Source organism: Acinonyx jubatus, chromosome A2 (assembly GCF_027475565.1).
Source record: "Acinonyx jubatus isolate Ajub_Pintada_27869175 chromosome A2, VMU_Ajub_asm_v1.0, whole genome shotgun sequence".
NCBI classification, from domain to species: Eukaryota; Metazoa; Chordata; class Mammalia; order Carnivora; family Felidae; genus Acinonyx; species Acinonyx jubatus.
In genome coordinates, this window is record NC_069383.1 from 115,414,518 (window position 1) to 115,428,244 (window position 13,727).

Here is a 13,727-nt window from a genome sequence, read left to right on the forward strand (position 1 = left end):
TACATATATATATGGAAAGAGGAGTTGTGTCTGTGGCAAGCAGCACAGAACAGAGAGGAGAGCAGGGGAAAGTGAATAACTTCTCTCTATATATTTATATGGACCAATGTGGAAGACACAAAGACTTGTACTCATGTTAGTTGCCCTCCCAGCACGTGCATGATCTGTTCTGCTGCCCTCGGGTTCCGTGATGTTCCCTTCCCAGCCCTCAGTCGCTGACTCAGCTGCTCTCCCATAGTTGGTTATTTTTTATTTGGGGCTTTAGCCATGTATAGGGAGGGGAGGGTGTTCTTTCCAACCTCAGGTCCCAACTGTCTTCACATTGTTAACTCCATGTGCCCTCCTCCAATAAAACTAGCTAGTTGGGTGTGGTTATTTTATATATATAAAATAAAGATTGAATGAGATACAATGAATATATATAGGAGTAATATTGCTGGGTCAAGGGTAAGACCTTATACTCTTAACCACTACACATTTCAGCTAGCTTTAGTCTCTACTATTATTATTATTTTTTTGTTGTTTATTTATTTTTGAGAGAGAGAGTGCAAGCGGGGGAGGGGCAGAGAGAGATGGAGATAGAGGATCCAAAGCAGGTTCTGTGCTAACAGCAATGAGCCAGATACGGGGCTCGAACTCATGAGCCATGAGATCATGACCTCAGCCAAAGTGGGACACTCAATTGAGTGTCCACCCAGGCACCCCTCTACTATTATTCATTAATAATATTACAACACCAATACTCACTTCTACCTATTATGTGTCTCTGTTGCAAAGCCCTTTACTTTTATTATCACAAATCCTCACCTCAATCCACTAACACAGGAATGATTATCCCTGTTGTACAGGTGAGAGAAATGGGTTCACAGAAGTGAGATAATTGGTCTACACTCAGTGAACTCAAGTGGAGCTGGGAACACAAGTCACATCTGCCTGTTTTCTGTGCCCTCTGTGACTGATATCACGTCCTGAGCCTGGCCCACAGCTTACAAAACATGCCTTTTCCCCTCCTTTCGGGCCTTTTCTGGAAGTTAGGCTGGCCCAAAATCCCAAGGGAAAGAACTGCACACTCATTCCCCTGCTCTTTTCCCCAGCTGGGGCTGAAGACCAGGGGAGGGGCTTCCCTGGGACCTGGAAATAAAATGGAGGGAGGGCTGGGCTGGGCCAGGCAGTGTCTTAAGGAAGTAAGGAAGCTGTGAGGGGGGAGGTAAGTTTTTGGGGTCTTGATGGGGCAGCTCCTGGAGAGCAGGTGAAGTGAACTTGGCAGAGTTTGGCTTTGGACGGGGAGTGAGGAGTGAGGCTGAAGCAAACGGACTTGGGTAGTGCTAGTTGGGGGGTTCACAGATAGGGCTGGCCTAGAGAATCCCCAAGTTGTCAGAAGGAATGACTGATTTTACCTGACTGGGGAGGGGGCTCTTTGTTCCATGACCACTCCTTAAGCCCCTTGCACTGTGTCAGGCCCTCTCTGAGCTTGGAATAGGGAGAACATCTCAGGGAGAGTCACCCAAGGATCAGTGGGGGTAAGGCAGAAACAGACAATGAGGCACACTTGACTAGGAAGTAGGAAGGGCAAGATGAAGAGGGGACTGTGTGAGCCATCTAAAATGGCTTTCCAAAGAGTGGAATATAGGGAAATTGGGGTTTCAAGGTTGCATATGTTTAGCCCTGGGCCAGAGGAGTATGTTGCAGGTGGAGGGAGCTGTCTCCACAGACAGTTGGAGCTTGAAAGAGCTGAAGCAGAGAGGTTTAGGAGAGAAAGTGTCAGGTGAGCCCAGGGCTATCAGATAGCTGGATCTCTACTGTGCAGTCTGGTTGCCAGTAGCTATAAGCTACAGTGGCTATTTCAATTTAAATTAGTTAACATTAACTAAAGTTAAAAATCTAGCTCCTCATTTGTACTGGCCACATTTCCAGTGCTCAATAGCCACATGAAGCTCGCAGCTCTGGGACTGGGGAGAAAGGATATAGAACACATCTATCATCCATCGTCACAGAAAATCCCTCTGGCCAATGGAAAGCCTCAGGAGGGGTTCAAGGACACACGAAAGAGAGAGCGGGCTTAGACTGGGCTGCCTGGCCTGTGTGAGCCTGGCCTGTGAGGTCTCTGGACTGTAGGTGAGGAAATAATCCCCAGAAGACGGAGGTGGTGTGACTCACCTCCTGCCAGCGTAGCATGAACTCTGCTCCCAGGGGCAGGAACTAACCAGATAGGGCCTCTTCAGACCCAATTGGGGATCCCTGATCAGTGTGACCAGAGCCAGGGTTGGAGAAACATGGAGTGAGTAGTCCTGGGGAGAAAGGAGGAGCTGCCGAGTGGGGCTGAGCCTGGGTCCAGAGGGGCTTTCCAGTTTGGTTCCAGTTGGCAAGCATGGGATTGGACAGGAGGGCTGGGAAGGCATGTGTGAGTTGAGAGGAGAGACCAGAGTGGAGGTTCACTGGATGGAGGTGAGGCTGCACTGTGTTGAATGATGAAAGGGACCTTCTGTTCCCACCCTAACTAGCTTTTCTATTTCGTTCTCAGGCCCAACACTATCCAGGTGACAAGGATGGAATATGCCATGAAGTCCCTCAGCCTTCTCTACCCCAAGTCCTTCTCCAGGTGAGGAGAGCCAAGGGTAGAAACAAAGGGGAGCTACCTGTGAGCTATAAGGCAGACCTTCTCAAACTTCAACAAGCTTCTAAATCACCAGGGCATCTTGTTAAAATGTAGATATTGATTTAGGAGGTCTGGAGTAGGACCCAGATTTTGTACTTTTGACAAGCCCTCAGGTGACTTTAAGGTTGGTATCCTCTCCCCACACTGCTACCACATATTGAGTAGAAAAAGGTAGACACTGTGCTTGGACCTTCATTCTTGATCTCATTTAAACCTCATCACAACTTTGGGAAGTGGGGATTATTACATCAAATTAATAGATGGGGACACTGAGGCACAGAACGGGTGCTCTTCATCACCTAACAAATGGGTAGTAGAACCAAGATTCAAACTTGGGTCTGACTCCAAAACCAAGGTTCCCCCTCTACTCTTCTGGTTCTACATCATGTATATCAGAATTCAAAACTATCTTACATTGACCTCAGCTTTGCCACTTCATTTCACTTTACGGGTGGGAAGAAAGAGGCCAAGAGAGGAAAGTTGGTATTGGGGAACGTGGGATGGGTCTCCTATCACCTTGCTACTCATCATGGTCAGTGTCAACCAACAGCATCAATGCCACTCCGAAACTTATTAGACATATAAAATCCCAGCTTCCACCCGGACCTCCTGAATCAGAATCAGGTCTCCTGAGGACTTAATATGATCACTGAAGTTTGAGATGCATTGATCTAACAGGACTTTTAGTGATACCGGTAAGTCTTAGAGCAAGCCTGGTGGGTGATAGAGGAAGAAGAATATGATGAGCTCAACCTACAGGGAGGGGTAGGGGAGTGAGTTCCCTGAGAGGGGTGAGGGCTGGGAGGCAGCAGGCTGCTCATTCTGATGCTCCAAATTGCCCGCAGGCATGTGGCAGTTAGCACCTGCACCTCAATGGTGACCCAGCAGCTACTGACCGAGTCCAGCCTGGAGGCCCCCAAGGCCCGGCCCTGCAGAGTAAGCACTGCTGACCGGAGTGTGCGGAAGGGCATCATGGCGCACAGTCTCAAGGACCTCCTCCACAAGGTGAGGGACAGGACTACCCTCAGCACAGCCCAACCACTGGGACTGTGGCTGAGAGCTGGCCCTGCTGGCTTCCTCTGTCCTCTGAGTCATGAGTTGGGACTTCAGCAGGGATGGAGTTCATAGGTTAGATGGTGAGAAGATTTCCTTTCTGATGCCCACTCTAATGAGTTGGTAGTGCCTGCCTGGAGTGCTGTCCAATGGATTAATGATGTCTGTCTGGTGACAAGGCGAGGGCAGTATACTGCAGCAGAATACCTATAGGATTGCCATCCTATATCTACAACAGTAGATCAGTGGCATTTTCAGAGCATATTTTTCTTTTTTTTTTTATTTAAAAAAATTTTTTTTCAACATTTATTTATTTTTGGGACAGAGAGAGACAGAGCATGAACGGGGGAGGGGCAGAGAGAGAGGGAGACACAGAATTGGAAACAGGCTCCGGGCTCTGGGCCATCAGCCCAGAGCCTGACGCGGGGCTCGAACTCACGGACCGCGAGATCGCGCCTGGCTGAAGTCGGACGCTTAACCGACTGCGCCACCCAGGCGCCCCTTTTTTTTTTTTTTTTTTTTTTTAATGTTTATTTACGTTTTGAGACAGAGTGCGTGCAAGCTGGCAAGGGGCAGAGAGGGAGGGAGAGAGAAATCCCAAGCAGACTCCACACTGTCAGTGCAGAGCCCAACATGGGGCCGAACTCACAAACTGTGAGATCATGACCTGAGCTGAAACCAAGAGTTGGAGCCACCAGGCGCCCCTGAGGCATATTTTTCTCACTGGAAAGACCCTTAGGTTCTCTTTTCCATTGTACACATGCCTGGAAGTTGGGGAAATAGGTAAGATTTTAGAGATTCTCTTCCCCATTTCCTCCCTTCAGCCAGGGCAGTTCTTCCATCCATCTCCTACACTGGCTTTCCATGGCAGGCTTTGTTAACCGCTGTGGAAGACTCTTCAAACTATTGATCAGGTAAGCTTCTAGAGCAGGAAACAAAAGACACACAGCTCTCGTGGATGGTAGTAACAGCCGCCAAGAATGACACCCTTCCCTGTTTCCATGTTCCCTCTCTACTAGGCTGGGGATAACTTCTCCCCAGCCTCTCCTATAGCCTCATCTAATCTTGCTCTTTATTAGTCTTGTGCCTCACTGCCTCATTAGCTTATGCACTCTAGGGGATGTCCCAGTTGCCTGGCACAGATTACACATTTGGATTAGGCTTCTGATTACTACAGTCTGTTTAACATATAGAAATCATAGCTTACCTAAGCCTCTATTCTGGAGTCCCTCCCCTGTTTCTGTGAATTAGGTCTGTTCTTCTTCATGGGAGCCAATCTCCCCTCTCTTGTGAGGCTTGTGGCTGTGACACACCAATTTTTTATGCCCTGAATCAAAAGGACTTTTTCACACTTGAGTCTAGACTTGGTAGTGTTTTTTCACCTGAGGGCTGGGGACCACTTCCTGTGCTAAAATGGACTTGTCACACATGGCTTCCCAGAATGCACTCCCTGGGACTGATTAGGTCATAAGTGAAGGCGAGGAGTTGTCATTTTAAGCAGTTGTTTCAGGAGAGTCTTATAGCCACTGAGTTTGGGGACCCCAAGTCAGAATCCTAACTCCAAAGGATGCAAGGAGAAACAAGAGTGAGGGTCTATCTTTCCAAGATGGAACACAGGTCAGAAGTGAATCTTACTAATGGAGCAGGGAGGACATCAGCCTATCTAGACTGTGTTTTCCAAGTTTGGCAATATAAAGAAAGGAGCAGAGAGTGAGGGAAAGAGGGTAAGGTGATATGGTTGGCAGTGACCAGAGTATAAGTCCCTTATTGGCCATGGAAAAGAACAGAGGGATTTCATTTTAAAAGATAACAAGGGGCGCCTGGGTGGCGCAGTCGGTTAAGCGTCCGACTTCAGCCAGGTCACGATCTCGCGGTCCGTGAGTTCGAGCCCCGCGTCAGGCTCTGGGCTGATGGCTCAGAGCCTGGAGCCTGTTTCCGATTCTGTGTCTCCCTCTCTCTCTGCCCCTCCCCCGTTCATGCTCTGTCTCTCTCTGTCCCAAAAATAAATAAACATTGGAAAAAAATGAAAAGATAACAATAAGCCTTTGAAAGATTTTTAATTTATTACTATTATTTTTTTAATGTTTATTTATTTTTGAGAGAGAGAGAGGAGGGGCAGAGAAAGAGGGGGATAGAGCATCCAAAGCAGGCTCAGCGCTGACAGCAGAGAGCCGGGTGAGGGGTTCAAACTCATGAACTGTGAGATCATGACTGGAGCCGAAATCAAGATTCAGACACTCAGCCGACTGAGCCACCCAGGTGCCCCTCAAAATTAATTTTAAAAAATCTTCCAAAGGGGCACCTGGGTGGCTCAGTCAGTTGAGCGTCCAATCTTGATTTCAGCTCAGGTCAGGATCTCACAGAAGACTTAATGTTAAGATGGCAATACTTCCCAAATTGATCTGCAGATTCAGTGCAATCCCCATCAAATTCCAGCTACTCTTTTTACAGATATTGACAAGCTTATCCTAAAATTTACATAGAATTATTTCTATGAGCCAGAACCAAAATAGCTAAAACAATCTTGGAAAAAGACAAACTTGGAAGACTCACATTTCCTGATTCCAAAACTTACTACAGAGCTACAGTAATCACCTCTGTGGTATTGACATAAGGAAAGACACTCTATTAGTTTTCTAGGGCTTCCATAGCAAAGTACCACAGACTGATACTTAACAGAAATTTATTTTCTCTCAAATCTGGAGGCTGGAAGTCTGAGATCAAGGTGCTGTCAGGGTTGGTTTATTCTAAGGCCTCTGTTCTTGACTTATAGATGGCTGCCTTCATGTTTACATGGTCTTTCTCTGAGTATGTCTCTGTATCCTAAACTCCCCTTCTTATAAGAATACCAGTAATATTGGGTTAGGGCCCATCTTAATGACATCATTTTAATTACCTCTTTAAAGACTCTATCTACAAAGACAGCCAGATTCTGAGGTACTGCGACTTAGGATTTCAATATGTGAATTTGGGAGCTCATAATACATACAAATCAATAGAATGGAATTGAAACTCCAGAAATAAGCCCATGTATCAATGGACAATTGATTTTTTGACAGAAGAAAGAATAGTCTTTTCAATAAATAGTGCTAGGACAATGGAATATCCACATGCAAAATAATGAAGTTGCATCCCTACCTCATGCCATGAACAAAATTAAGTCAAAATGTATCAAAGAGTTAAAACTATAAAACTCTTAGAAGTAAACAGGTGTAAGTCTTCATGACTGGTTTCTTAGATAAGGCATCGAAGCACAAGCAATCAGAGGAAAAAAATCAATCTTCATCAACATTAAACACTTCCGTGTATCAATATGTGTTATTAACAAAATTAAAAGACAACCTACAGAATGGGAGAAAATATTTGCAAATCTCATATATGATAAGGATCTAATATCAAGAATACATAAAGAACTTCTATAACTCAACAATAAAAAGATAACCCAATTAAAAATTGGCCAAAAAAACAGGGTGCCTGGGTGGCTCAGTTGGTAAAGCATCCAACTTAGGCTCAGGTCATGATCTTGCGGTTTGTGAGTTCAAGCCCCGCGTCGGGCTCTGTGCTGATGGCTCAGAGCCTGGAACCTGTTTCGAATTCTGTGTCTCCCCCTCTTTCTGCCCCTCCCATGTTCATGCTCTGTCTCTCAATAATAAATAAACGTTAAAAATTTTTAATAAAAAAATTGGCCAAAAAAAATGGAATAGACTTTTCTCTAAGAAAATATATAAATGGGGCGCATGGGTGGCTCAGTCAGTTAAGCGTCTGACTCTTGATTTCAGCTCAGGTCATGATCTCACAATTCGTGAGTTAGAGCCTCATGTCAGGCTCTGCACTGACAGCACAGAGCCTTTTTGGGATCCTCTCTCTCTCTCAAATATAAACATTAAAAAATTAAAGATAATATATAAATGGCTAATGACATATGAAAAGATGTCCAACATCATTAGTCATTAGGGAAATTCAAATCAAATCTGCTTCATACCCACTAGAATGGCTAAAATAATGGACAGACACTCCCTCTCTCTCTGCCCCTCCCCTGCTCATACTCTCTCTCTCTCTCTCAAAAATAAATAAACATGAAGGAAAGAAAGAAAGAAAGAAAGGACAGACAATAACAAGTACCAATGAAGATGTGAAGAAATTGGAATCTTCACACATTGCTAGTGGGAATATAAACTGATATAGCTGCTTTGGAAAATAGTTTTGCAGCTCCTCAAAAAGTTAAACATACAGTTAATTGTGTGACTCAGCATTTCCAGTCCTAGGTATATACCCAGGAAAACTGAAAACATATGTTCACTCGCAAACCCGTACATGAATACTCATAACAGCAGTACTCATAATACTCAAAAAATGGAAACAACCCAAATGTCTATGTTAACTGATGAATGGATTAAAAATGAGATATACCTATATAGTAGAATATAATTTGGCCAGAAAAAGAAATGAATCATGTTACAACATAGATGAACCTTGAAAACATACTGAGGAAAAGAAGCTAGTCTAAAAAGACCACATATTATATATGATTCCATCTATATGAAATGTCCAGAATAGGCAAATCCATAGAGACAGACAGTAGAGGTTGTCATGGGCTGGGGGATGGGGAATGACTGCTAATGGGTACTGGGTTTCTTTTGGGGTGATGAAAATGTTCTGAAATCAGATAGTAGTGATGGTTGTACAATTTGGTGAATATTCTAAAACACAATGAATTGTATACTTTTTAAGTTTACTCATTTATTACTTTGAGAGAGAGAGCATGAGCGGGGGAGAGGCAGAGAGAGAGGGAGAGAGAGAGAATCCCAAGCAGGCTCCACACCATCAGCACAGAGCCTGATGTGGGGCTTGAAACCACAAACCACAAGATCAGGACCCCAGCTGAAACCAAGATTCTGAGGCTTAGCCGACTGAGCCACCCAAGCACCCCATTAATTGTATACTTTAAAAGGGTGAATTTGGGGGCACCTGTGTGGCTCAGTCAGTTAAGTGTCTGACTTAGGCTCAGGTCATGATCTTGCAGTTCATGGGTTCAAGCCCCACATTGGACTCTGTGCTGACAGCTCAGAGCCTGGAGACTGCTTTGGATTCTGTGTTTCCCTCTCTGTCTGCCCCTCCCCTGCTCGCCCTTTGTTTCTCTCTCTCTCTCTTAAAAATAAATATTAAAAAAATTTTTAAAGGTGAAATTTATGATACATGAATTATATTCATGTATATTATATTATATTCTCAATAAAAAATTACATATGTGATTCCCATTATATTTTTTTGGACAGCACTGTTCCAGAACATAACCATGAAGCCAGGTACCAAGAAGGACCATAATACAGAATCTTTGGATTGTGATTCCCACAGCAAGAGCCTGGATTCCAGGCCTTTTTCCCATAGATCCTTATCCACTTTCTCTTTCGCTGGCAGCTAAGATGATGTAATATGGATTTTCCTCATGCTCTGTGGCTGTATGGGGATGGCAGAAACATCACTGATCTTATTCTCCAGGTCCGGGACACCCTGATGTTGGCAGACAAGCCCTTCTTCCTGGTGCTGGAGGAAGATGGTACAATTGTTGAGACAGAAGAGTATTTCCAAGCCCTGGGGGATGACACAGTGTTCATGGTCCTCCAGAAGGGGCAGAAATGGCAGCCCCCATCAGAGAAGGTGAGGTTCCCACCTGTGTGGTAGGGAGAACATTGGGAGTCTGGGAGAAGTCCTTTTTTGGGGTGTGGGGGATAGGTTGCCAACCACAGGCTTCTCTTGATACAGAGTACTAGGTACCAACTCTCCCTCTCCCGTAAGCCTGGCAAGAAGATTGATGTGGCCCGTGTAACCTTTGACCTATACAAGATGAACCCACAGGACTTCATTGGTTGCCTGAATGTGAAGGCCACTCTGTATGGCACCTACTCCCTTTCCTATGACCTGCACTGCTACCGGGCCAAACGCATCATGAAGTGAGTGAATTGGGATTAGCTGGGGATAGGGTGGGTATTCAGCAATGAGAGAGTCCCTCTCTGTTCACATGGACCTCAGCTTTCTAGGGCCTTGGACTAGTGTTGATGCTGACAAAGCATGGCAGCATTTTCTAGAACTTTATGGCTGAACTGGTGCTTTAGCAGATGCCAAAGGGGTACACATATCTCCTCCAGGTGAAACTGGGATACATTATTTTTCTAATTACCTTCCACCATAACAACTTATTTTTTCACCTAAAATAGTAAGTTTTCCTAAGTAGTCTTCTAATTGGTTTTTAAAAAGTGAACACATGTCAAAGATTTTATTGAACTCTTTAATTAAGGGGAGAACCAGGAAGAAGTTACAATCAGTTCAAAGGAGAATTCAATATACACAGCTCCATCAAGACAGATAAATTCACAGATACAAAACTGGATTTTTCCATGGGGGTGGGAGGGGTGAAATAACTGTTCTTCCATAGATGGAATTAACTTGCAAGTCTGTGGACAATACTCATTTGTATTGATGAATGAACTTCTTTCAAACTTTCTACTTTACTGTGGAAGTCTAATCAAGTAACATGGGAAGCATGAGAATATGTTAAATCATAAGACAAATACTGTTAGGGTACAAGTACTGTTAGGGTGATGTTTCCCAATTTCAGCTGCTCCACTGGTGTTCTAATGAATTCCTACCCCATCAGGCGGATGCAGCCACTGAGGCAGAGGCATCCAACGATGCCAAAGCCACAAAGCTAGGGAATAGCAGAGCATGGCTTCTTGCGAGTTTCTTCTGACAGATTCTAGTCCTCCCCAATTGCTTCATTTAGCATCTACTGAGCACACAGTGTGTGCCTGGCCCTATGTGGTAAGCTTAAGACCCAGAGATAAACAAGATGTCAGAACAAGCTCCATTGTTGCCCCCAGTACCTTGATGAATGCCAGCACATAGCAGTAATTTGAATGAATGATAACGCATATGATCCTTGTTCTTAGAGGCCTTCTGAGAAATCCTGCTCAGGGTCCCCAGAGCTCTGTCAGAACACACGTAGCTAGAGCACACTAGACCTTTTGGCTTTCTGAGTTAATTCTGTGCATATCCAGTCTGCAGATGAGGGACCTGAAGCCTTGCCAGAGATGACATTCAGTGACAGGCTTGAGCCTAGTTCTGTGGCTAGAAATCCCATATTCCTCCTACACCATATCATGCCCCATCTTGATCTGGGCTTGCTGCCGGTAGTTTTCAGATTTCAAAACCTAGAATAGAAGCTTCAGCCTTTAAATTCAGTGCATTTAGGGGAAGTAAGACTCTCAGACCTGAACCCAAAAAAACAAAACAAGCTGAAGTAGGTGTGGTGACTTAATGGTGTCAGCTTTTTATTATTTTTTTATTAATAGTTTTATATTTATTTTATTTTTTTAATAATAGTTTTATTTTTGTTGTTCTGTTTTAAAATATATGTAACATAAAATTTACCATTGTAACTGGTTTAAAGTGTACAATTCAGTGGCATTAAGTACATTCACAATGTTGTGCAACGGTTACCACTATCAATTTCCAGAACTTTTTCATCATCCTAAACTGAAACTCTGTCCCCATTAAACACCAACTTTCCACTCCTCCTTCCCCCAGCCCCTGGTAACCTGTGTTCTACTTTCTTTTTCTTCTGTGTGTGTGTGTGGCGGGGGGGTTCTACTTTCTTTCTTGTTAAGTTGCCTAGTCTAGAGATCTTACACAGTACTTGCTCTTTTGTGACTGGTTTCTTTCACTGAGCATAATGTTTTCAAGGTCCATCCATGTGGTAGTCTGTGTCAGAATTTCCCTCCTATTTATGGCTGGTCAGCTGGTTTTAAGCCGTAGTACTCTAATTTGAGAAATGGGTATACTTCTCAGGTATAGCCTTGAACATTTAAAAAAAAAATTTTTTTTTAACATTTATTTATTTTTGAGACAGAGAGAGACAGAACATGAACGGGGGAGGGGCAGAGAGAGAGGGAGACACAGAATCGGAAGCAGGCTCCAGGCTCTGAGCCATCAGCCCAGAGCCTGACGCGGGGCTCGAACTCCCGGACCGCGAGATCGTGACCTGAGCCGAAGTCGGACGCTCAACCGACTGAGCCACCCAGGCGCCCCTAACATTTTAAAGAATTTTCATGTGTAGATGTTTAGAGTTCTGATCATCTTTGTCTCCCTATACCTTAACCATAAGTTCATTTATTGAATGAAGGTTAACAGTTTGTAAGTTTTAATACCAGCCAGAAAGTCTTTATTTTCCTTTTGTTTTCCCCTCCCTGATCTCCCCTAGGACTAAACACCCCTAGTGACTCTTCCTCGTCTATCTCTTTTAAATAGATTTGGACAAGAACTTGGTTGAAGTAGTCAAGCATTCCACCAGCTACTCTTGACCCCACGTTTACCCTACTCATCTACCTATTAGGCTCCACATTAAGTGACTTAGGTTATTTCAACCTCAGAATGCTGTGAGGGATCAAAATAGTATGATCTTATTTTATGGTTGGGGAAGCGGAAGCTCAGAACTATAGCAGTTTGCCAACCTTCACACAGCTGATAAGACTGGATTAGAACTCTGGCCTATTTGACTCAAGTTCTGTTCTCATTACACTGCAATACCAAGTATGAAGATCTTCATGTCCAGCACTCTGAACATTAGCTAGACTACATATGACTTGGAAAGGTCTCAGAGTCTAGAACAGAGGTCATGAAGGACAGAGCCATGGGATGGAGATTAATCTGGCTGGCCTAAAGCAGTATTACAAAAATTAAAGGTCTTATTAAATGAGGGTGAATTTTCCATGAGAAAATAGGGAGGTGACGGACATCTCAGTTAAGGCATGATTGCAGGCAATGTCTGTAGACCCTTTCCCATTTGCTAAGGGAAGGCAGCATCTGTTCCTGTTGACACATCACTCTACAATTTATGAAATTATGGAGGCAGCATTTAGAGGCTGTAGGGAGGGGTTTTCTTTGTGTTTTGACTCTAGTGCCTTTTTCTTCCACCCAGGGAAGCTCTTCGTTGGGCCCTCTTCAGCATGCAGGCCACAGGCCATGTGCTGCTTGGCACATCGTGTTATATGCAGCAGTTCCTGGATGCCACAGAGGGAGGGCAGCCCCCTGAGGGCAAGGCCCCATCGCTCATCCCATCCTGTCTGAAGATGCTGCAGTGAAGACCCAAGTCCTTAGAGGCTTTCCCCAGAGAAGGACTAGATGGGGGGCCCCCATGCTCAGCTAGTAGCACCTACAAACCCAGTTAGGCAGCTTCTTATCTTGCCACAACTTCCTCACCTCCCAGGACCTCGAATGAAGAAGGCTTCCCAAGGGAAAAGGTCAGAAATCTGGGATAGGCCGGGAAAGGAGAACTGAGTGTTCTTAGCCTGGCCCAGCTACTTCCTGTCCAGGGTAGTTTAGCTGACCAAGACGGGTCACCAGCAGGCTAGCATGAGGTCTGCCCCTCAGCTACCTGTTTTCACATGCTCTACTTTCATCGCGCTCCCCACTTCCTGGTCCCTCAGCCCTAATACTCCTGAGTGAACTGTCAAGTCCACTAGTGTATGTTACTAGAGAGTTTGCATTAAATTATTTATGCTAATACATCTTTGCCTGTGTTCTTTGGGGGTGAGGGTGGGGTTCTGCCTGGAAGGTTGGAAAGGTCTAAGGGAGGAGAGGAATCTACTGTCAAACCATTCTTCAAAATGTGGGGTTATAGGTACAGGACTTTTTCTGCCAAAAAAAAAAAAAAAAAAGAATTGCAATTGATTCTGGAACTAATGTCTGCTTCATCAGAGACTTGAGCAGACCACATAACCAAAACAGTAAAGGACAGTTTCCAGAATAAATCTGCCTATCAGAAGGGCTTTGAGTGACAGGGTGGGACTAAGGCACTCTTCTAATTTCTCAATATTACATTTTATTACACCCTTTTAAGTGTTTAGGTGGGAACATACTTATCAGGCTGTACCAGAACCCTCCATCAACGCTCTCCGTAGCTTGCCAGATAGTTTACCTTTCATGTTCAGCACTGTCAACTTCAGGATTTCAAAATAAGCTT

The 13,727-nt window shown here is 44.4% G+C and overlaps 2 protein-coding genes across 7 annotated transcripts in view; one reads left to right on the forward strand and one right to left on the reverse strand.

The window, feature by feature from the left end:
- IL17RE (interleukin 17 receptor E) overlaps positions 1-13,727 on the reverse strand; it is a 47,554-nt gene that overhangs the window by 29,811 nt on the left and 4,016 nt on the right. The window lies entirely within an intron of this gene.
- Positions 1,135-13,270, forward strand: CIDEC (cell death inducing DFFA like effector c). 2 transcript variants are annotated; one of them, XM_053219001.1, is made up of 6 exons: positions 1,135-1,207; positions 2,522-2,599; positions 3,502-3,661; positions 9,209-9,367; positions 9,473-9,660; positions 12,684-13,270. In XM_053219001.1, the coding sequence occupies exons 2-6, from the start codon at positions 2,547-2,549 to the stop codon at positions 12,844-12,846; spliced, it is 723 nt and encodes a 240-aa protein (XP_053074976.1). In that variant the 5' UTR covers positions 1,135-1,207; positions 2,522-2,546; the 3' UTR covers positions 12,847-13,270. The 2 variants fall into 2 exon arrangements, with proteins under 2 accessions (XP_053074976.1, XP_053074975.1); XM_053219000.1 differs by lacking the exon at positions 1,135-1,207 and adding an exon at positions 2,226-2,278.

What these genes read in the sequence shown, in the direction of transcription:
- CIDEC (XM_053219000.1), top strand. An exon ending in TACCCCAAGTCCTTCTCCAG is followed by an intron (nt 2,600 to 3,501) that starts GTGAGGAGAGCC and finishes AATTGCCCGCAG; the next exon opens with GCATGTGGCAGTTAGCACCT. An exon ending in GGCAGCCCCCATCAGAGAAG is followed by an intron (nt 9,368 to 9,472) that starts GTGAGGTTCCCA and finishes CTCTTGATACAG; the next exon opens with AGTACTAGGTACCAACTCTC.